Source organism: Peromyscus maniculatus, chromosome 12 (assembly GCF_049852395.1).
Source record: "Peromyscus maniculatus bairdii isolate BWxNUB_F1_BW_parent chromosome 12, HU_Pman_BW_mat_3.1, whole genome shotgun sequence".
NCBI lineage: Eukaryota > Metazoa > Chordata > Mammalia > Rodentia > Cricetidae > Peromyscus > Peromyscus maniculatus.
Genome location: NC_134863.1, coordinates 42572368 through 42596532, shown reverse-complemented (window position 1 = coordinate 42596532; position 24165 = coordinate 42572368). Strand labels below are relative to the sequence as shown.

General features: G+C 39.3%; 1 protein-coding gene across 7 annotated transcripts in view; it reads right to left on the bottom strand.

Moving 5' to 3' along the window:
- Positions 1 to 24165, bottom strand: part of Cblb (Cbl proto-oncogene B) — a 186031-nt gene that overhangs the window by 149063 nt on the left and 12803 nt on the right. For all 7 annotated transcript variants that reach the window (XM_006989990.4, XM_006989988.4, XM_042259418.2 and 4 more), the window contains exon 3: positions 20426 to 20676. In XM_006989990.4, the coding sequence (XP_006990052.1) occupies positions 20426 to 20676 (251 nt within the window). The remainder of the gene's footprint in view (positions 1 to 20425; positions 20677 to 24165) is intronic.

The window sequence follows — 24165 nt, the reverse complement described above, 5'->3', positions numbered from 1 at the left end:
AGTTCACTAAAGGTCTGTCTGAGCAAAGCTAAGTAGTGGATGATGTAGAAAAACTTCGAACACTTGAGAGGTGGTATACAGCAGATGAAATTTAGGCCATTGGAGCATAAGGTAGTTTACAAGGGGGTCATTAAGTTGTCATGAAAGGACTGCCCCAGGAGGAATGAGCCTGGTGATGGCCATTCTCTCAGGTCCTGCTCAAGACTGGAACTCAGAGATGTTCACCTCCACTACTGCCATTCACAAACTCCTCACCAAAACTGTGCATTTGAGGTCACTAACCCTAACCCTAACCCTGAGGGCATGAACTAGATCCACACCACTGTAAGGAATGAAAATAGGGGGGTGGTTGAGAGCAGTCACGCCTTGACAAATGGATAATAAAAATGGAAATAGAAAAGAATCATCATAAAATCCTCCCAAACACTAACTGATAACCTCAATAGTCAAAGACACATCTAAAGAGGTGATATTTATGACCTTGGTTTTGGGACTCCCCTAAAAATGTAAATAGTACAAAAGGAATCTTTCTAGAAAGAAGCAGGTTAAAAACTCAAAAAAAGTGAAAACTATCTAGGCCCAATCCAAAGGGAAAAATCAGGATCAAGTTCAAGAGTAACCAAAGGTATAAGGTGCTACATATTCTTAAAATTAAGAAAAGCAAAGAAAGAGAGCTACTTGGTAGGATACTGTAGTGTGGAAATACCTAACAATTCAGCATACAGAAGACTTGCATAAGAAAATTATGTTGAGGCCAAAATGTCACTCAACATAGTTAGAGACTGACAGAGTTTTAAATAACAGACTATTATAAAACTGTTACAATAATAAATTGGCATGAAACTACTATCAAAGCACTGATGGCAATTATATCAAATTGTAAGGGAATTAACAGGTCACCTGTTTCATGACGGGATGGAGACCAAATATTGCTATATGCAATTCACAGTATTTGTAGTGAGTTCAGTAACTTAAAAGTCATGCTCAAGAGGCTTCCCCATATACCCTTGTTATAGGGCTTTTGACATTTAATTTATAGTGAAGAAACAGCACGTGGATACATTGGGTTCCAATGTCATACTTCTCAGTACTTTTGAATATATTAATTCTGATATCTCAGTTCTCCAGAAACATGAATTCTAGACAGTGGTTCTAATTATGGATGAGGAGCAGAGTTATCCACGAGGCTGTACAGTCTTTTTTATCCTTTCTAAAAATGTCACATTCAATCCCCAGCTGATTAAAAGAAATACCTCTGCACAATACCAGAGTAACAAGCCCTGTCTTCTGCCTTATAGACTATTACATCTATCTTTCCACCCACAGAAGGAAAAAGAACTCGAACAAAACAAAAACAAACCAGCAATAGCTCCAGTTATGGTCTGAGTACAGCTTGTCTCCACCACAACTCATGTTGAGACTTAATTCTTCAAAGCAACAACGTTGGGGGAGGAAGCCTGGTGGGCGGTGTTTGTTGGCCACCAGGGCTCTGCTTTCATGAATGGATTAAGACAGTGAGCTTGTGGGATGGGATCAGTTGCTTTAGAATTTATTTGTCATGTATAAAGTTCCAGTTTTCTCCAGCTTCCTCCCTCACTATGTGATCACTTCTGCACACTCGTTTCCATGTATTTCCTTCCATTCTGACTATGCTTCCACTTTCTGCTAAACATGGAATACAAGAAGGCCCTTGACTTAGCCAATTACACCTCTTTTCTTTATAAGTCACCTAGGCTTAAGTACTGTAGTATAGTAAACAGAAATTGAACTAACATAGAGGATTAAGGTTTAATATGCTATTTATACATGTGTGCACCATGCACATATAATCTCAATAATGCCTGCCAAGTTTTATAATATTCCTAATGAAGAATAAAGAAACCCATCTCTCATTCCTTCAATGCATATACCTGAGATCTTATGACGTGCAGGAACTAGAAGAGAATCTGGGGTAAAAGTGGTGAAAAGAAAAAATACAGGGCTGGAGAGATAGCTCAGTGGTTAAAAGCACTGGCTGCTCTTCCAGAGGACCTGGGTTCAATTTCCAGCACCCACATGGCAGCTCACAAGTGTCTGTAACTAGACATACATGGAGGTAAAACACCAATAAACATAAAATAAAAAATAATTTTAAAAAAAGATGAAATACAATTAGTAACATGTTCTTGAAGTGAACAGAGGATATGAAAATAAACCATGGGTGGGAAATGGCAGCCTGATCCACTGGGATAGTCCCTTTTGGGGACTGACATTTAACTATGTGAGGAAGGTAACCTTCAACTGTGGAGGGCCTGGAGTTCAGGAAGGTGACCTTCAACTGTGGAGTATCTAGAGTTCAGGAAGGTGACCTTCAACTGTGGAGGGCCTGGAGTTCAGGAAGGTGACCTTCAACTGTGGAAGGTCAAGAGTGAGGTCTGAAGAAACTGACAGGTGATGAGTAGCTGGGTTTTGACAGCCTGGTGAAAGTGCTGGCAGATGTGGACTGGATGAAAACTAGGGAGAAATACAAAAGACAAACCTTCCACATAGATAAGTAATACTTCTCATCTTCATTATTTCTCCAGGTTGGAGTCATCCCAGTTTCTACCATGCCAGCCACATGATTTTGACTGCAGTAATTATAATGTATCTAAAGACTGGAAATCAATATAGCACTGTATGTGGCAAATAACAGAAACTCATTGAGTATGATGAGAACATTCTAAAAAACACTGTAGAATCTTACTTTAAACAGAACAATAAAAGTAGATCACTTAACTTTCTCTGAAAAATACAGTCTTACTAATTTCCATAAATAATCAGAGCCAATAATAGAATTCAAAACTGACATAAGACAAAAATTAATATTTTTACAGCCAGGAGTGGTTATAAAAGGCTGTAGTGCACACATTTAATCCCAGCCATAGGGAACCAGAGGCAGGCTGGTCTCTGAGTTCATGACCAGCCTGGTCTACAGAGTAGGTTCCAAGGCTACACAGAGAAACACTGTCTCAAAAAACCAAATATAAATATTTGGCTTTTCAAAGTAATTCTCATAGAATATTTTCTTTTTCTACTTGTAATCATTATCATTTTCTGAATAAAATGCAATGATGACTTATTTCCAGGACTCAGTAGTACTATCAAGAAAAGTGAATTTAATTTTGATTTGAAAAGAAGGTTCATATTTCTGGGAATTAATATTACAATCTAAATCATTTTGTTATTTGGAGAAATTTCAAAAATTTAGTATGTTTCCCTCTAAAGGAACTTATTAGTAATAATAACTTGAATACTTTTTCTGAACTCTTGGAGTAGCATATACTTAAAAGTGAAAATAGTTGACATAATGTTTCTTCAAAGACATTTAAATAATCGGATCTTACAGCTGAAATATCCAGAATTTAAATAATATTCACATATAGAGGCCCTCTCTAATTACTGTTTTTAGTTGCCAAAGAGAATATTAACTTGGTACCTTTAAAAGCTCTATCAGTAAAAACTCAAGAGAATGAGAAGCATGTGGATGGTGGCAGTTTGGAATCGTTAAGGTCACAAGAGTTCAGTCAGATATACAGTTTCAAGAGATTAGCTCTACAACACAGTGACTGCAATTAGAATATACTGCATGCTTTAAGATGGCACAGTATATGTTTTGGCTGTTCTCACTACAATAGATCTGAGGTAGCAGGTATGCTAATTCGTTCAGTAGCTTGATACTGGTATGCCATAAGGCATAGAGATAATATTAGTGCATTATAATATATACAATGGATACATAAAGAACTCAACTTGAAATTAAAACACATCAGGAAGTTGAAAATAAAATTTTTAAAAATTCATCATATATAAAAATGAATTCATGAATTAAGAAATAGGTTAAACTCTGGTAACAGCACAGAATGAGGAAGATGAACCCCAAATAGGAATGTCAAAATTCCACACTTATCTCCATTGAAGAATTCATTTAAAGAAGTAATTCTTGATGTTTGTGTATGCTTTATTTCTTCCTTTCTTTACAGGGTGACATGTATAATCCAGGCTGGTCTTGAACTTGTAAATTTCCTACTTCATTTTCTTGGAGGCTGACACTATACACTATATCATGGTGATCAAATCCCAAAACTCTAAAAATGCATACTACATGGAGCTTTTACCTGTAATGTAAAATACTAAAAGGCAAACATGCACTGCATAAGGAAAGCAAGGACAGTCCCAGGCCACACAAATGATGTGTTTCCAACAAGATAATGAAGGCACTAAAGAGAACTTCTATTATCATCTAGTGATGTCATACCAAGGAGCTATTCATGCAGCCATTGTGATACTACTGTTTAAAAAAAGGGGGTTGGGGGAAACCCTACTGTGTTGCCAGTCATATAAAAGTTCAGTGCAAACAATTACATATAAAGCATGGCTGATAAATGAGTTTCTGGCTTGCACATTTACTGTATTTTCATCACTATTTGATAATGTACTACTCTCTACTTACTAAAAGAAGCTATGTATAATATATGTATATATATATATATATATATATGACTGAAAAACATTATGCTATGGTATACTAGCAAAACATCATCTTCTGTTTATGTCTCCACTACATATGACTACAAGAAGTGTCAGATTTCTGCACCTGGGTTTGTGTAGTTATACTCTGATGTTCATAAAATACCAAAACTACCAAACGGCAGAGTCCTCAGAATTTATGCCCTTTGTTAAGCAATGTATGCTTGGAACCACACAGGAAATAGCTATGAATGTTGATAGCATATTGTATTATGGCAAATTTTCACAGAAAATGGACTAAATGAGTACAAATTCAAATTAAAAACAAAATATCTATTTATGTTTAAACACACACAAGTATTCAAGTCCCTTTTTTATTGTGATGTTGTTCTCTCTGAGATCATTCCAATTAAAGAAAGTCGATTTTCAAGTTTAACTGTACTATTGCCATATCATGAGATACTTAATATTTTTCCGAAATACTAACATCCTGAAGCAGAAAAGAGAATCATCTAGAGGACTTTTCCTTAGAAGCTCCTGGCGGCACATGTGCTATCTTGAGCTATCGAGGTGCTCAATCTCAGTAACATGTTACCACTGAAGGCCAGTGCCCTGTTCACTGACCTCTTGTTAAACTCAAGCTCTACTAGGCCCACACATTTCAAGGCTGTTCATTTTCAATGGTAAGAAGCAACTGCATTTCCAAAGTCTTCAAAAGGATTCCTGCTGGTACAGGGAACGCATGATTTTACAAAGAATAACCAAAAAAGGCTTTATTACATTTTGATTTCCTAAACCATCAAACACTTCTGATCACTACCTTCTTCAATTTGAAAAATCTAACAGAAATCCTTTTGGCATCAATGTGAATGCAACACCTCTTTCATAACTTTACTGCCTTGCTGAAAAGTGTCCAGTAGCTGAGAAGCTGTGAGAAAAATATAAATATTTGCCATTTAAAAACAACAGCAACATGAAAATAAGTTGAATAGGAAGAAAGACCTAGGCAGCAAAAGAAATCTTTACAGGTTGAGGCCCACCAGAGGGGATTCTAGACTGTAGCTGAACATTCAGAACAGAATTATATAAAATCAAATAGGAAAAGGTTTACTCTAAGACACACTGGGACTCAGTAAAAAGCTTACACTCTTAAAAATATAACCCATAAGCGCCAGATCAACTAGAGAAGTAGCTGGGTGTTATATGAAAATAGGGTGCATCCCCCACTTCTGCCCACGCGTCAGTGACCCGCAGTGAACTGGGAACTTCCTGAAATAGCATCGAGTTAAAAGTCATAACTGGAGAGGCAGCGCAGCAAACCAAGTCTCACTCTCACCCTGTTAACTTGCCATCTGTCTTGTGGATCCAAGTACTGAAACACCAAATAAAAATTCTTGTTATTTCAGCCTTCTCGTTATTTTAAGGCCCCTATAAGTGACAGTCGGCAAAAAATGCATACACACTTGCTGCTAAAATGAAGCAACACACACAGTAGAGGAGGCGGATAAAGAATATTACATAGTGGACAGTCATCTGTGCCAGCAGACATCTACACTGACTTAAACCCAATAGTAACCGTGGCGGCCAGAGATCGACATTGTATTTTGTGTTTCACCTAGAAGGCTCCTACTACTTCCCAAGCTTGGTGGTCTTGGCTAGCATTGCTAGGAGGTAGCATTGCTCTAAGGCAGTGGTTCTCAACCTTCCTAATGGTGTGACCCTTTCAATACGGTTCCTCATGCTGTGGTGACCCCAATTATAAAATTATTTCTGTTGCTACTTCATAACTAATTTTGCTACTCTTAAGAATCCTAATGTAAATATGTATTTTCCTGGTCTCTGGGGGTCGTGATCCACAGGTTGAGAACCACTGCTCTAAGGTAATAAGACAGGAGAGACTGCCTGGGACACTTCCTCTTGGAGAATGGCTTCTCAGCCAGGGTTCCTGCCTCTCTGTCAAGTACAGTAACCACAGATGTTGTTACACAAAGTAATGTAGGACAGCCATCTGTGTCTACACTACCTCCTTCAAAATGAAAGGTGGATTCGGGAGTGTTCCCAACATCGTCAGAATACACAAAATTAACTGGAGCTGTAGGAAAGCCTGTAACACGAACTGAAAAAGGGCAGTTCATGGAGGTGCTCAAACCAGTCTAGGGAAATACCACAAACACATCACAGAGACAATAGTGAAACGAGAGAGGCTCTGACCGCCAGGGTTACAAGATGAGAAAAACAGCCTGGCATTTACTTTAAGGGCAAGTTTGAAAACCCAACACTGACCTGAGAAACGGGGACAAATGTTGACGATTTCTTTACATGGAGGGATCGTGGCCAAGCATAATGGTAAAGTTGAGATAACTGACATCCTACACTGCATAACTGACAAAAACACATGAAGCCACCCCCTCGTCGGGATTATGAGTCAAAACAAACTGCTGACAAATGCGAACAGCTATGTGAGGGGGTGCAACAATAACACAGAGAACACACAGGCCTCTGTTTGCCTTTCAAGTGTTCCAAGTCTGCTCCGCTGATGTAAGAAAACAGCAGTCATTTCTTTAAAGGGCCTTTCACACACGTAAACCATCTCAGATGTGCTTCAGAGCTGCTCTGCTCATGAGGAAGAAAAGGAGGGGTCAGTATAGTGAGCCGAGGCTCCAAACGTGCCTTTTAAAATGGACGAGAGAAAGATGGGAGCTAAGTAAGTATAAGAGAACCTCAGCTGAAATTTAACATAATGTTCACATTTGAAAGTCCTGCTACATATTACAAAATTCTATCAACAATAATGCAGGACAGTTTCCAGAACAAGATGCTTGCAATTATTTGGGGGAGTTAGGGTAGGTAAAGCCAACCACCTCCTGCCACAGCAAGTCATGAGTATATCAAGTACTTCTGTTAATAATACAGACCAAACAAAACCATACTATTCATGTTGAAAGCACACATTTTGGGAGGATTCCCCAGTTGCTGGCAACTGGTATATTTGGAGTCACGAATATAGCACAGAACATAAACAAAGCCTTTAACACAAGGTTAATGTAAGAATTAAAGGAAGTGAAAACCACTCACTGGGGTTCAGATAGACAACTAATAAGCAAGCAGGAGAGTTGTGAATATGCTCACTTTGCAGAATGCAGGGGCAGGCAGAGGCCAAGATGCCAATCGATATTTTCAAGAATGTATATAAGAGCCACAGGGAGCCACGAGGACACTTCATTCAGAAAGCATTTCCAAACTATAGGACTTCATCGACTTCTCCCCAAATCTTACTTTACTAAAGATATACACATAGTTAAGAAGTTGCTCCAAAATATTACTCTACAATAAGCAGCAATGGTATTATTAATCTACTTTTGCACATGCTTTCCTTATAAAATAGCTGGCACTCGTTGCCAGATCTCAAGAAGGTGACATCGTTGACCGACAACTTCTAACCGGTCGATTTTAGACTTTTTACTAGTTTCTAATGTGAAATTTAACCCTTGTCCTCTTTCCAGGCAACAGAAGCTTTTAATCTGGAATAAATTAGGGTTTCCAAATAATAGTATGGAAATTGGGAGAAAGAGCAACTATCATACATATCTGCTTTGAATACTACTTTGAACTCTATTTTGAATACTATATGGAAATACACAGAAGTGAGTTTTGCCTTCAAAACTTTATGAGCAGTATTTCTTCCCTTGGAATTTCTTCCACTCTTAGGAGTTCTTTCTCATTTTCCTTTAATGAATCAATGTTCTCTTTGATCCAAAAAAATTAATAACATTAAATTAAACTTTTATGAACATTTAAAATGCCACCAGTTATCACCACTTAAAATGATAGCAATATTTGCTGACGTAGGGCTGATTGCCACATCACAGTCCTTGGCAAGGGCTAGACGGTCAGAGGAAGAAGAGAAATTCTGCTCAGAGCGATCAGAAAACACTTAGTCAATGGATGTGAGCATAAGAGGGATGGGAGATTTAGCTGGACCAGGAGCTGGAAAGGGGGACTTCAGAGAGGAGGAAAGAAAGAAAGAGGGCAAAAAAAACAAGAAGGCATACAAAAGTAAACTATATGGATAATATGGAGGGGGAAGGAGAGGAGGTCTGAATCCATCTTCCGCAACACAATTTTCCCAATGACCTCGCAGAAAAGCTGGCTTCTGGCAAGTGTTAAATGACATGACTGGGAAGGCCCTCGTTCCTCCAGCGACAAGCACAGGGGCTTGGTAAACTACAAAGAGCTCTGCACTCATGCAGAATGCTCCTCTTATTGGAGCCACTTCAAGTCAAAGGTCCCTGGCAGTTTCAACCTTTGGATGAGATGATTTGACTAACAGGGGACTCTAACGGCGGGCCAGATGTCAGACAGAGCTGACGCAATTTTTCTAAGCCTACATGCTTAGATCCCAGGTGACAGAATTCAGGACATGCCACATACAGTTTAAATCGGAAGGGATACAAAGAAAACCCAAGGGACTAAGTACCTCGGGCAAATCTTACTATTTCCTTTAACTGAAATAAAACCTTGCTTTTACAGACTAGGTAAAAAATGAAAATAAAAAGGCTTAGAGGTGCCAGACAACATTTCAGTCAAATTCAGGTATTTACAAAACATGTGCTGAAGAAATAGTTTCTAATAAGCAGTATTGTTGGGTGTAACTAATGGCTAGAAACAGTCTTGTTGAAAAGAACACACTGCACTGGCTGACCAGCTGATAGGCATTATTAACAGTAATTAAATGAAGATGAGAAAAGTGCAATTTTCATGCTCCTTAAATGTGCAAATAGCTCCACTAAGTCCTTCCGAAACACAGGCTGAAAAAGGCATCCGACACTAATACTTCTCACGCCAGCGGCTGCAGACGCAGGCAAACGAAGTGGCAGGGAGCCATCACATGTGAACACACATGCACAGCTCCTGTTGAGCTGTGAAACCTTCAACCAACATTGACTCTCCAAACAGAAAAGGGGTCTATCTAGGCAGCTGGATACAGATCTTTTCTGTACAGGCACTGATAACTAAGATAAATACCATTATTAATATACCCAACACACCTAACATTGATCTTCCTTACCTAGCTAATCACTTATTTGAGTTGAACTATAGGTTGATATGCAAAGCTTCAAAGAAAATAAAACCGCCTTGTCTTCTAAAGACTAGGTAACAAGTGTGAGATGAACCACACTCTTCCTACATCCGTTTCCTTAATTTGTCCTCACTTTTCTTCTACCTAGAGAGCCAATAAAAACTGAGAAAGTTTACAATAAAAAGCTGCACTGACAGATTGTAGTTCGGTAGTAAAGCACCTGCCTGAGACCTGTGGGGCCTTGGGATGGATCTTACCACTGAAAACAAGTTTCTATTGCTCATGTGGACATCACAACATTTGGTGGAGACGAGATTTTCAAAAGGCATGTGAAATGTCACCCATACAGAATTCATTACATGTGAGAGTGACAAACTCCAAGATTTTGATGTTACTAATAATTTCAAATAGTGCCACAATATAAATATTAGTTTTCATATTGAATACTAATAAAGTATTTGTTTTACATAGCACTCAAAACCTGAAACTTCGCACAATTACATTTCCTGAGAAACCACTGAAAATGTATTCTGAGGGGTTCTCTGAGAATCCCTTACCAAGTTGCTCATGGCCTTAACCCTGAGTCCTGCCGGGGACACCCAAAAGCCTCGGATGTGATGACAGCATCTCCCCTTGGAGCAGAGGGAAAGTTTACTGCAGGTACAATATGTCTCCTTCCAGAGCAAACCTCATCAATATCAAAGGCTCCCCTTTAGTACTGAAGATCTCCAGGCTCCAGCTCAGGGTGCACACCAGTGTCACAGGGTCTTCACACTGTCCTGTAGGAGCTGGGGCCGAGGCTCAGAACAACTGACACACTGTTAGTTCTGAAACTAACAGTCAGTCCTAATCTCCCCATCGAAGATTCCCCTACCTTCTGCTCATCCGTGAAAATGAAACAAGGACACTGAAACTCTGCAGTCTTTGGTAAGACACTTTTAAATAATGAAGCCTGGAGCCGGGCGGCGGTGGCACAAGCCTTTAATCCCAGCAAAGGGAGGCAGAGCCAGGTGGATCTCTGTGAGTTCAAGGCCAGCCTGGTCTACAGAGTGAGATCTAGGACAGGCACCAAAACTACACGGAGAAACCCTGTCTCAAAACAAACAAACAAAAAGAATGAAGCCTTAAAGCTTCCCCAGGAGATAACCTCTAGTGTATGTCCACATCTGCTTATCTGTTGTGACAGATGCTGTCAGGTACCACCACACCTTCTCAATCCCTGTTCGCCTCTGTCTTCCTCTACTGTGGAGGTTGAAATTTAAATTTTTGGTATGCCAAAACCATAGTACCTTGGGAGTTAAAGCACACACTTATCATATATGTGCTGTTCCCATTAAATCCTCCTCCTTCCTCTTCTGTAGCCTGGGGGAATGCAGTTATATCAAGAATTCTTCAACCAGAACAGAAAGGCAAAGCTCAACCTTCAAGGCAGGGAATGACAGAGCCAGACAGCACAGATTTCTAGTTACATAAACAACTGTCATTGGGATATCATACGAGTCACCAAACATTTTCCTAACCAAGGTGACACATACACTCAGTCTCTGTTGATAAAATACTTCTAATAGTTTCATGTCCAAAACCTAGCTCAGTACTTTACACCAGCAGCTAGCCAACTACAACCCACGGGCAAAACTCAGCCTGGCACATTTTGAGTAAATATGGTTTTAGCAGACCATAGTCATGCCAATTGATTTATGCACATTTCCTTCCTAGAACAAAGGCAAAGCTTACTGGTTCCCAAGGTCTATCATCTTTACTATATGGCTCAACAGTTTGTGCAGCCCTGACTCTAGCCACTTTTAGAAATAGTCGTTTACTCCCATTTAACATCTCTAAACCAATTCCCTATAACTAGACTTGATATTGTACATGGTGTAACGCTTTGTGTTTTAATATTAAAGACAGGAAATGGATGTCTGCCATCCACATGAAAAATGCATCCTATTTCTTTTTATTTGCAAAGTGAATAACTTTGCATACAGATTTAATGATATAAGTCATGGTTGCTTATACTGATTAGCTCTCTAGCATTTATCAGGAGACGAGAAAACAAATAGACATTCTTAATCAAGAATAATCACAGCTGTTAATAGTACAACTTTTAATTATATATGCTGATATTTCTAAAAGTTTTTAAAATAGAGATGGCATTTAAACATTAAAACAACAATGTATCTGCCAACATATGAAACTGGATTACTGAGCAGCACTGATTTCAACATATTTTTCAACATATGCATGTTAATCAATCAATCAATTCAGCATTCATTCTAACATAAGCCTGATTCTAAAAACTACAAAACTAATTTGGGCTTACAAGCCTTTCCAAAAAGAATTAAATAATTGTGCTTCTCCTATCCTATCAAGCAAAGTTTTTCAAGCTTTGATGACCTGCTAATGAGTTCCAACTTTCTTCCCCTGTGAAGTACAAATTTATACTTCCATATCTAGTCACCATTAAGAGCTGAACTGTATCGTCTAAAGAGATAAGTGGCATTCTAGGCTCACGCTTACTTGTGACAATGACTTTGCTTGGAAATAGTGTCTTTGCAGATGTAGTGAACTTAAAATGGGTTATTGGGGCTGATCTCAAACACACATTGACAGGTGACCTTCTGAGAAAAAGGTTTGGATAGAGAATAAGTTAAGGGGTAGTGGAGGGTGAGGGGAAGAGAGAGAGGAAGAAAGAGGGAGGAGACACCATGTGATGGTGAAGGCTAGGACTGGAGTACTGCTTCCACACAGCCAGGAAGACCAGAGCTACCAGAGTCTGCAAGAGGTATGGTAGCATGCCCTCCCTGAGGAGATGCCCAGGGCAAGGCCCTGCAGATGCTTTGCTTTCGATTTCAAAGTCCAGAACTGGGAGAGAAACAAATTCTCTTGCTTGAGCCATCGGGGTGGTTGCACTTTGTTATGGCAATTGGAAGAAATGAATGCCACTGCCCATTTGTGGCTGCCTGCGGAAGTGATGGAGTACAACCGGGATCAGGTGTTTTGGACAACGCAGTTCAATAACACATCTGAGCATCGTTCAGTTTAACCTGGTCCTCCGCTGTTCTACCCAACAGGATGAACTTCTGCTTGTATTATTTTAGTCTTTAATGAGGAGTCCTTTTGGTAATGACCTCCTATGTGTATCTTGCTGAGATGAGCACAGCCATAAACCAGTAATGCATGTGTGTTCACATAAACAAGAACTCGGGCCCAGATGATGTTAGCAGAACTGAAAATATTGAAAACTGGATCAGAAAACTGAAAGACTTTTACTGTATGGCAGACAGCCCTGAGCTGTACTCTAGCTACACCTCCCCAATTAGTGCTGAATGCTAATCCCTTTGGGTTCCTGGAAACTCTACTTCATTGTTAAATCACTGAAAAGCAAGAGTCCTCTCAGGGTGGATAGCCAAGCACTCAGGGGCTATAGTACTATCACTGTGGGCTTGTCTGCTTTATAAACAGACTTAAATTAGCTGTGTAAGAAACTGCCAAAGGAGCTTTCTCTAACTAAATAACAAATCTGCCACTTGAAAGACATCATTCATCAACCTTCTTTGTGGGAGTGTTGTTATTATGAAACTAAAAACAAGCATTCTTTCTTAAGTGCTTCTGGATTTTAATTATCAAATCTGAACGTCACCAGATATTTACCGGCAGGAAAACATCAATTTTAATAAGCTGCCTTAAGACTGAAAAACATGCCGGGCGGTGGTGGCGCACGCCTTTAATCCCAGCACTCGGGAGGCAGAGGCAGGCGGATCTCTGTGAGTTCGAGGCCAGCCTGGGCTACCAAGTGAGCTCCAGGAAAGGCGCAAAGCTACACAAGAGAAACCCTGTCTCGGAAAACCAAAAAAAAAAAAAAAAAAAAAAAAAAAAAAAAAAAAAAAAAAAGACTGAAAAACATAAAAAGTATTCAACCATAAAGCCAAGTTCACTGGAGTCTTATGCATTTGTTTATTGTCTTCTTGCATAATGGTTATCTCTGGAATTTATAACATTTAATAAACTGGAATCTGCAGGGTCAATGCCCAAATATAAAAATCCAGATAATGTGTGTGTATAAAATATAATCTGACTTGAAAGATACTAAAATAAGTTTCAAAAAAAAAAGACTCTAAGGAATCAGAAGTTAAAAGCTGGATGATATATTTGGTGTGGAAATCAAATAAGCCAAATAAGCAACAGATAGATGGATTACATGCAAATATTTTATTAAAATGTTGGTAAGTGGAATTTTTTCTAAATAACACCTGAATCATTTTCTGTCCCCTTATATTTTGAAAAGAGGACACTAATGAAGAACTTGCAGCAAAATGGACAGTTTCACTTTTCATTTGAACACAAACCAAGTGTCAACTAAAAATGTACTTTGTGTCTAGTAAACAAAGTAACAGGAGTGCAGTTAGCCACACACATTGGGCCACAGAGTCTGTTAACAGTCAAGGTCTGCAGGCTCTCCTGCCCACCCTAACAGTCTCTCTTTGTTGAACTCCAAAAACAGTTGTCCAAATAACTTTCCTGTGACCTCTATGTTAATGATGTGCTAAAGAAATGATTCCCTTCATTTTCAAGGCTTAGAGAAGGCTACTCACAACTTCTCATATACATGAAATATTCTTCTTGGGAACAAATAAGGCGTTTACTTCACTCATTTACAGTTAACTAACCCTAGAAAAAGGTTTACGTTTCTTAAAAATAAATAAATAAAACTCCATTTCCTAACAGGCAGACATATTTCTGCATAGAATGTTAATGTTTTAATTATCGAGTTTTGCATTTTAAAAGACAAAATGCCTAAAAGACAGACAAGTATACAAAATTTAAATAGTAAACGTATTAAAATATTGGTGTTCAAAAGGAAATTTGTATTCTACTTTGTTTTACTCAGAAACTGCACCTCTTTGCTTGCAATTTGTATCTCTTTTCCTCACGAACTCAAGAAGGCTCTAATTTTGACGATTAGGAAGTAGAGATAGAGTTTATTTAAATAAATATAACCATTTCCTTTCATGCAGTTAAATAACAGATATATAAGAGAACAGAAGGCATTTGATAGCAGGACAATGTATCCTCCTGCCTCCGCCAGTGCAGCTATTAGAACTATCATCTCTATGGGTCACTATGCCAGACCAAATTTAAACATAATACATGTCACATTACTTTTGTTTAAAAGAATGATGACACAAAATAGTATGATTGAAGGAAGTCGATTTGTTTGTGGCATTGTGTCTCGTTAGATACTCTTTATCACTGGTATTATGGGGAAGATCGAAGGGCTGTTTTGATTTTTCTGCTCTTATTTATTTATTTTTTTCAATTCATCTTTTAACTATGTCTCTTCAAAAGAGCAGTTCCAAAATGTTCTGGAGAGCTATCTCAGATATCACAGCCTGGGTACAGAGCAGTGAAAACAAGCCCATGAGGGGAAGGGTAGTTCATTAACATGGCAGATAGCAGCTTTTCCTTTGCTCAGCTTAGTCAGTGGACAACAAAAATCTGCCTTATGTTTCTGCAGTTTCAAATAAAGGCTAGCCTCTGAAAGGATTAAATTCTCTATGCTGAAACACATTCCCACTAAACCTTAATAAGCATGCACATTATTATGTGAAACATGATAACATTGCTCCCTTCTATACAAGCACTTGCTCCATTCTCTGTCTTCTACAACAGTGGTGTACAAAGAATGAATGAGGGACTTTGAAGTGATACTAATAAGACAACATCTATGCTGTCTCTGTTTGCCTTTTAAAGCTTTTATTTTCTTCACAGACAGACTTTCAAATGCAGCGCTATTTTTCCTCATCTCGGTTAACTTTGGGTTCTGTTTTGGTACCAAAGCATGTGGGAGGGAAGGGCCTATATGGACCTGGCTCACTGAAGCAGTCCTATAAACATGTTCATAGGTCATCCTAGGCTGCTGTCCAATACCAGGCTTTGGACAGAAGCTGATTAATGTTTACTTTACTGATGGAAGATAAAATTTACTATGGAAACAGACAACGGGAGAAAGGGCCAGGAAAATCACAGAAGAAAAGGTTACAGCCTTGCTCAGAAGGAATTATCCTCAGGTCTATGTGACGTCTGCCTCCAAAACACCAACCTGAGACAGTGTCTTCTTTCCCCATCCTCTAAGCAGACTTCTCCCCATGCCCCTGCTGCCCACCATGTACACTCACACGCATTCTGTGTGTCACACATCACTCTGTCATTCTTCCCAGAATCACCTGCTCAGAATGAGCTCCGCACCCGGCTGAAGGTTCATCAACTTAAGCCAGGGTGAGCTTCAACTGCTTCTCTAAAACATGAGTAAACAACACACTGGCAAAGCGACACAAAGGAGTGTGACTGCACTACTCAAGCCTTGTGCACTCCCCCGCCCTCCCCCGCCCTCCCAGCCTGCACATGCCTCTCCTCTGTCAGAAACCATCCCTCTGCCAATTCTTAAGGCAACAGCTTTCACTGCGCCTTAAATGTCTATTTCGGTACCCAATACATTTACCTAGCTATAATTTCTACCTCTCTCCTTCTCTAGTAGTAACTAAGAAATACAATGAAAGCTGTTTGCTTATTTTACATTTATTTTACACTGAACGTCTTGTCACATTAGGATGAAACTGCTTTAACAATCCAGGCCACTTGCTCTTTAGCAGTCAACTAGGAGAGCTCCAATTTCAGAACTGATATACAACATTTTCTGTTTTTTATTTACATTTAATTTTAAAACAAAGCCAGAAGGAAGTACATTGTTGACACATCAGATATACTGACATTAAACATTTTGACACACACCCTCTCATCCAACACAACTTTACCCAGTAAAGTAGAGAATCACTTGAAGCAGTGCTGGTTTAAGCTGCTGAACTCCAAAAGGTTGTTTCCACTTCTGTTCTTCATTAATATTATTAATAATATTACCATTTTCAGTGAGCCATTGCAGAATCAAAGAAAAGACAGTACAGAGGATTTATACGAGTCCCAATAACCAGTATGTCTGACACTATCAGTGGTCACTCTATAGAGCACAGTCAGGAGCCAAACTTCCACAACAACATTCTCAGAAGTTTCCGTAAGGTTCTACAAAGCAAAATGCCGCAGAGCTCCATGTGCAATAATATACCTCAAAGAAGTTTGCATTTGGACTCCAAGGATGCTCAGCAGTGAATGTGCACAATTATATGACTGCCAGAGGAACACAAATCAGCAGTCTGTGTCCTTGGTACCTATGCCAATGGTACATTATAAATTATCATTGGACAAGTATCTAGCACAGAATTTGTACTTTATTAAAAAATTGGCTATAGACCATAAAAAAGAGGTCACAGATAATAGTAAAATCCAACAAGGGAATATGCTATCCTAGCATACAAACGACTATATTTGACCTTCAAGACAGAATAATTAAATTTACTTGGGTACTCAAGCCATTGGTACAAATGCAGTTTACACAGTTGCCTATCATGCCCAGAGAATCTTACTTGACCTATCATGGTCTATGGAACTCTATACATGATCAAAAACATCTTATATGTGTCCTGTGATTTTTTTTTTTTACAATCAAAGGTGTAAATATAAAACAGACGATGTGGTGGTAATTATAAAACCTCTGTTGAAAGCATAAAAACTTCAAGTTTCTTTTGAGGACATAAAAATTGGGATACAAGTTCTCCGCCTCAATCTTACATCCGGCTAAAACACTACTTCTCCACTCAAAGTTCTGAACCTGAGAGCCACACACTTTGTTGGCATTCTGATATTAAAAAGTGACTTGATTGGAATGCCAAGAACTTTGAGGTTAAATCTGAACATGAACTACAGTGACATTTGTAAAAAGCAATTTGGTTTTTTTTTTTTAGTTTTTTGTTTGTTTGTTGATTTTTTTGTTTTGTTTTTGTTTTTTAGATCAATGATACAAATACTATGTGAAAATTAAGGTTTTTATATCAACATTGGGATGTCAAGATTTTGGGCCATCTTTGAAAGCCTGTAAGAATAACGATCTCAGTGGGCTCTCTCCACCTTATTGCTGGAACCTTGTGGCAATTCAAATTCTCATTGACAGAGCTGGAGTTTTGAGCTTTAAAACTAAATGGCAACCAGGAAATTCCCTGCCCTCAAGATATATAAACTCATGCTGGGCGGTGGTGGCGCACGCCTTTAATCTCAGCACTCAGGAGGCAGAGCCAGGCAGATCTCTGTGAGTTCAAGGCCAGCCTGGGCTACCAAATGAGCTCCAGGAAAGGCGCAAAGCTACACAGAGAAACCCTGTCTCGAAAAACCAAAAAAAAAAAAAAAAAGATACATAAACTGTCTTCCAAGAACATCAAGTGAGGAGCCCAGAGTTACATAATCAGTTACACTCTGTGGATAAACCAGGGTTGTGAATGAGTTAGAAAACATTTGAAATAAACATTGATGTCATTTTACCTTTGGCAGAGGGCTTTGCTATGCCTTAACTGGATCGTTTTACAAGCTCCGTGTATTTGTTTGGCCAGCACTCACAAACAATTCCAGAGCCTCCATACCAAGACAACTACATTTTCCATTATACAACCCTAAACCATCTCAAACCAAATGTGGTTATGTTTCTGATATAAAAGAAACATTACATGTTTCTTAGAGGTTTTCTTATTTTAAGGAACTCAAATTCAGAGAGGTAAATGAATTCATCCAATGCTAAGACATTATATATCTTAATTCATACTAGTTATCAAGGTGGAAATACTGTTACACTCAGTGAATATTCTAGGTAAATTTAAGATAGTTCAGGAAAGGGACAAACTATCAGTTCCCTTATCTAGCTGAAGAGAGAGATTGAAATTGGAAACCTAAAAGACCAGGCAACAAACATCAATTCCCTTACACAAAGAATCCGGTTAGAGAAACCCAGCATCCTGTTTGAAGTAAATATTTAGCTACTGGCAGGTCTGAAGGTCACTGAGAGACTCCTATCTCATAATCAGCTGCTTGAAAACCAGAATGACATACCCCAGTAGCATCAGAAGGCAGAGGCAGGGGGATCAAGAGTTCAAGACAAGGCCTGAGTGCACAGAAAGTTTGAGGCCAGGACTGGAGAGATAGCTCTCCAATTAAGAGCACTGGTTGCTCTTCCAGAGGACCCAGGTTCAATTCCCAGCACCCACATGGCAGCTCACAACTGTATGTAACTCTAGTTCCAGGATACCCCACATCTTCACACAGACAAGGCAGTCAAAACACCAACGCACACAAAATAAAAATTCAAAAATAAAATTAAGAACAGAAAGTTTGAGGCCATTCTAGTCTACATGAAATCTTATCTTTGAGAGGGAGAGATGGGGGTGGGTTGCAGAGACAGAGAAAGACAGACAGAGATACCCAGAGAAAGACAGAAAGCACAGACAGAACACACATGGACTACATGGAATGAACTGTATCATATAAGCCTTTCCCTACCCAGTGGATCTAAAATATAGTATCTTCAACACCCGATGCTGATGGAGATAAGCACCAAGAAATGTCATTCATTATCGGTGGGAATGAAAAACAATACAGTCACTATGAAAGTCTAGAAATTACAAAATTAAACATGGGAAAAGTCATGTAATCTTACAACCATGCTCCTGTTTCCACAGATGAACTGGATGTCCTGAGCAGCTCCAACAAGAGCTGTCCCAAGTTTAGGCAATCAAGTTAACCCTTCAACATGAGAGTGGGTGTTAAAACAAACTGTGCCATAAGCATGCAATGGCATATTCCATGAAATAAAAAGTGAGTTGTGGAGCTATAAAAAGACCAGCAGGAGGCCAGTCTGAAAAGTAAACTTATTGCACACTCACTAGCTAGAACATAGAGCATTTTTGCCATTTTGGTCATAATTTTTAGCCTTTAACAACTGAGCCATTCCTCCAGCCCAACAGAGGGATTTTTTATGGAGTATGGGTAGATACACGACAAATATATATTTATAAACCATAGAACGATGCAAACAAACAGTAAACTCAAATACAAAGTGATCAAGACCGATTCGTTGACGGCACTGTGGACCACACTAAAGCAAAGATGGCATTGTGGTGAAGCTTCATTCTCAAGGCTGAGCATGACCACATCCATCACAGAGTAGATACTGCTCTGGTGATCTACAGAAAACCTTGATGCCACAGCGATGGCAACAAAATAGACAAAAGCATACAGTGATGGCTACATTCATAGAAATGGAGCTTTCTGACATCTTCTCGTACAATGAGGTAGAGGGCTCACCAGACCCTTGGCTGCTCACCTGGCAGTCCACCTGCCACCCTCTCCTGCCTCCTAGACCTATGGCCCTCAGCATGCGGGGGGCAGTAGAGGAAGAAGGTTAACCGAAGATAAGATGCTAGGAATACGGCTTCAGAGTCATCACCCACGCTACAGTGGAAGTTTGCAGTGAAGCTCTCGTGATGGTTGTTACCCAACCTCTATACACAAGCCCAGTAATCACACTGGTTTACCAAGCTGGACTTAGGTGCAATTGTTTCCTTGTCCTGTCAGTGGCCTATCTGGGGAGAAGAGGTGCTTGTTCACACGTTTTGAGGAAAATTCACACAAAAGATATAAACTGGAGAAGATTACTTGCCTGGGAGGAAGGAGGATGAACTACTGTGAGCAGTCTTCCTGTGAAACTCAAACTACTCTAATCAGTAGTCTATAGAAAAGCAAGAACATTGGCTCAGGTTCAGTTTTCCACCTAAACTTATGCCAAACTTAAATAATGTGAAAAGTAGATACACAAGGAAATGATATATTCCCCCAAACATAGTCATGGCACTTCTGTTCACTCTGAGGTAAAAAGCAACATAAGAATATGAAATAATGAACAGTAGACATCCGACGTGTACTCACCTGTCCTGTGACTGTTCTTCATACATCCTCTCTTTGCCTTCTTTAAAGAGCCGTATCGCTCGTTTTGACTTCTTCATTAGACTATCAATGTAGATTTTAAAATATTCATTCTCACTCAGTTGAGCAAGCTTCTGGTTGTCATCATATTTACTCAATATAAGTCGCAAGTGCTGATACGTATCAGGTAAAATGTCAAGTATATATGGTGGGCTATTTTTCAACTGCAGTTTGGGATTTTGGCACAATCTTACCTAAAACAAACAAAGAAAGAAAATTTTTGATGAGAACTATAAGATTTTTCTCTCACAGAAAAATGATAAACGAATAGAACTATGTCCCCTTTCTCTTCCACAATGTAATCTGTACTTGGAATTACTGATTCAGTTTACAAAGCAGCAACAAATACTTTGCTCTTACAATAACTGAATCCTATCTTTTAATCCACGCAGGCTTTCCTTTATCACATCCTCGTTTTCAACCCTAACATCATGATTATCTGTTCTATAATGTCCTAATGTATAGAGTTTAATAGAATTCCAGTATCTTGCTCACTAATCACCTTATAATGCCGCTACTCTTTTTAATGAAAGCAAGTGACCAGTGAATAGCTAATTTTAAGATGCTATTTTATTCTATTAAATTCATGGTGAAAGCTATTTCGCAGATTTTAATTAATATTTTGATCCATTGTTTCTGAACCCTGAGGAGAATTTTTTAGCAGATATGTAATTTTAACAACCGAGTTATTAAGCAGTTAAACAGGTGTCAGGTCTCAACAAGTCTTTCCCCCTCACAGTGACTAGCAGGCCTATGAACATGTGACGTATACCATTTGGTCATCCCACCAGGTGCCACCCGGTCACTGGAGCATTGAAGAGTAAGTGCCTCCTGCAGAACTGAAAATGCTTTCTACCAGAAAAAAAGAAGTGCTAATTCAAATCTACACTGCAGTCACTCTTATATGTTAATATGACTTAGCCAGTAAAAAAAAAAAAAAAAAAAAAAAAGACCAGTTCATTCTGTCCTAGGACTAGGGTATTGGGAACCCACCAATCAACTAATTGTGAAAAGATCTTTGGGAACTGCATAATGCTTTACTTAGGTATGAAGGCAGTACTCGTGAACTCTGAATTTCCACCTGCAGGAAGATCTATTATATCAGCGTAGCACAAGGCCCTGAGTCTCTCAGACATGTGGCCTTCCTTTTGGTTGTGTGCATGTTTTGTTTTTAGAAAAGATTTCAGAGCAAGGTATTTTAAACACAATAAATTAACAACTTTGTCAGCTTCCTTCCCATCATACTGAACCTCACATTTGAGTGGCAGTGGTGTGGCCAAAGGACGTTTCTAGAACCTGGCTAATAGGAAGCTGAGTTAGAGAGACATTTAGCATGGGTTTAGAGGCTTTGTATGCAAAGCCTACAGTCACTTCCAAAAATAGTAAAATTATGGTTGGCAGGCTGAAATAAGCCAGACAGAAAAAAATCCTGTGTGATCTCATTTATATACAAAATCTAAAAATGAAGACATGAAGTAAGTAGAACCAAGTTGAAGGGCAGGGAGAAGAGAAAGTGGGGAAAGCAGGTCAAAGGGCACAGAGTGCAGCGAAGGGAGACGAACAGGTCTGGAGACCTAACATAAAGTGCGGGGACCGAGTCAGCAGCATCACCCTGCACATATACCCAAGGGGCTAGGGTAAAGGGCTGCAGACACTCTCACCGCAAAACAAAGTGGATGTGTTTACTCAATGGACTACAGTACCTCTTTCTCTTCATAGCTGTATCAAAATCGTGTGCTGTAAACACTAAAGATACACAATCCTTAATAAATGGAGTTATATATATATATATATATATATATATATATATATATATATATATATATCTTCAGGAACACACAAGTATCATAAAATTGACCATGCCGACATGGGGCCAGGGAGGTCCACATTCATATGCCATCCAAACAGCCTCATGGAAGCCAGGCTTGGAAGACCGTGTGGGTAACAGAAGAGGCTGAGAGCAAGAGGCGGTGTGTGAGACAGGGTGCAAATATGTTCATCAACATGTACAGTCTTGGGAGCTTTTCAAATTTTTAATTTGTTTTTTCTATAACTGTAAGGAAAATTCTCCTTCCTAATCAAGCTTATATAGTAATGTAGCCGGGACCCTTCAAATAATAAGTTTCAGGTTTCAAAAAACATACACCTGCTTCTGGACATGCACAAAAATGCTGTGACAAACAGAAAATGGGTAAACTGTACTAATTTCAAAAAGAGTGAACACAAGTAAAAATTGGTCAACAATTAGTGAAATAAACTACCCTCGCATTATCACATTTCCTTCTGTGAAGATACATCATACATATATATATGGCTTTTGTTGTTGTTGTTGCTATTCGAGACAGGGATTACTTTTTTTTTTTTTTTTTTTTTGGTTTTTCTAGACAGGGTTTCTCTGTGTAGCTTTGTGCCTTTCCTGGAACTCACTTGGTAGCCCAGGCTGGCCTCAAACTCACAGAGATCCGCCTGCCTCTGCCTCCCCAATGCTGGGATTAAAGGCGTGTGCCACCACCGCCCGACGAGACAGGGATTCTTTATGTAACAGCCCTGGCTGTCCTAGACCTCGCTTTGTAGACCAGGCTGGCCTTGAACTCAGAGATCCACCTGCCTCTGCCTCCCAAGTGCTGGTATTAAAGGCACAAACCACCACACCAGGCTCAATCATGGGTTTTTTTGGTGGTGGTGGTGGGGGGGGGGGGGGTTGTTGTTGTTTTTGTTTTGTTTTTTTAAGAAAACTCTGGCTTACATTGTCAGGCATCGACCTTAAACAAAACCAGTTCCCACTCTGACCTGTTGTATTATCCTATTTTCTCCCACTGTGTACAGTTCCTAAGTCAGAAGATTTAGGCACATAGTATACAACTAGTAAATAAAACAGTATAATTGACTGAAAAGAATCAGTGTACACACACACACACACACACACACACACTTCTGTCTTTTAAATTGTGAATCTAGCCTTTAATGATAGAACCACTAACACACACACACACACACACATAAACACACACACACACACACACACACACACACAAATACACAAACACACTTTGTATAAATGGTTTGACTGTGTAATATGCTTAATTTTCATACGTGAGTTCTATAGGTATACAATTAACAACCCAGAGGTAAGGGTTTGACTTAAGTATAAGAACATTACCTCAATCCTGCAGAGCTTTCTTGGCAAGGGTCGGGTGGACTCTCTTATTAAATAATAGCAGTCTCTGTAGAGTGGAAGGGCTGGCAGCTGGCACAGACCAAGAGCGGAAGCTCACTCTGCCGTGACCATGGACCATATGTCAGTGATTTACACACCTAGGACATAGCTTCTCAACTATTTGTCGACTTATTTTCTTATTACATTGTGTATGTGTCTGTGTCTGTGTGTGTCTGTGTAAATGTGCAAGGGCATGTGGGTGGAAATCGGAGAACAACTTGACAGAACCAGCTCTCTCCTTCCACTACATGGGTTCAGGGACAGAATTCAGGTCACCTGCTTGGCTGCCAGCATCTTCACCCACTGAGCCACATCTTACCAGCTCCAGTTTTTCAGTTCTTGACAGTTAGCATGAGCACACAAGAATTCCAAGCTCTTACAGTGGACCCATTTTAGCAACATGTCCTTGTAAAATGTCACAGATTGATAAATTATTAACTTGTAAAGAGGGGACAGGGCAACTTCA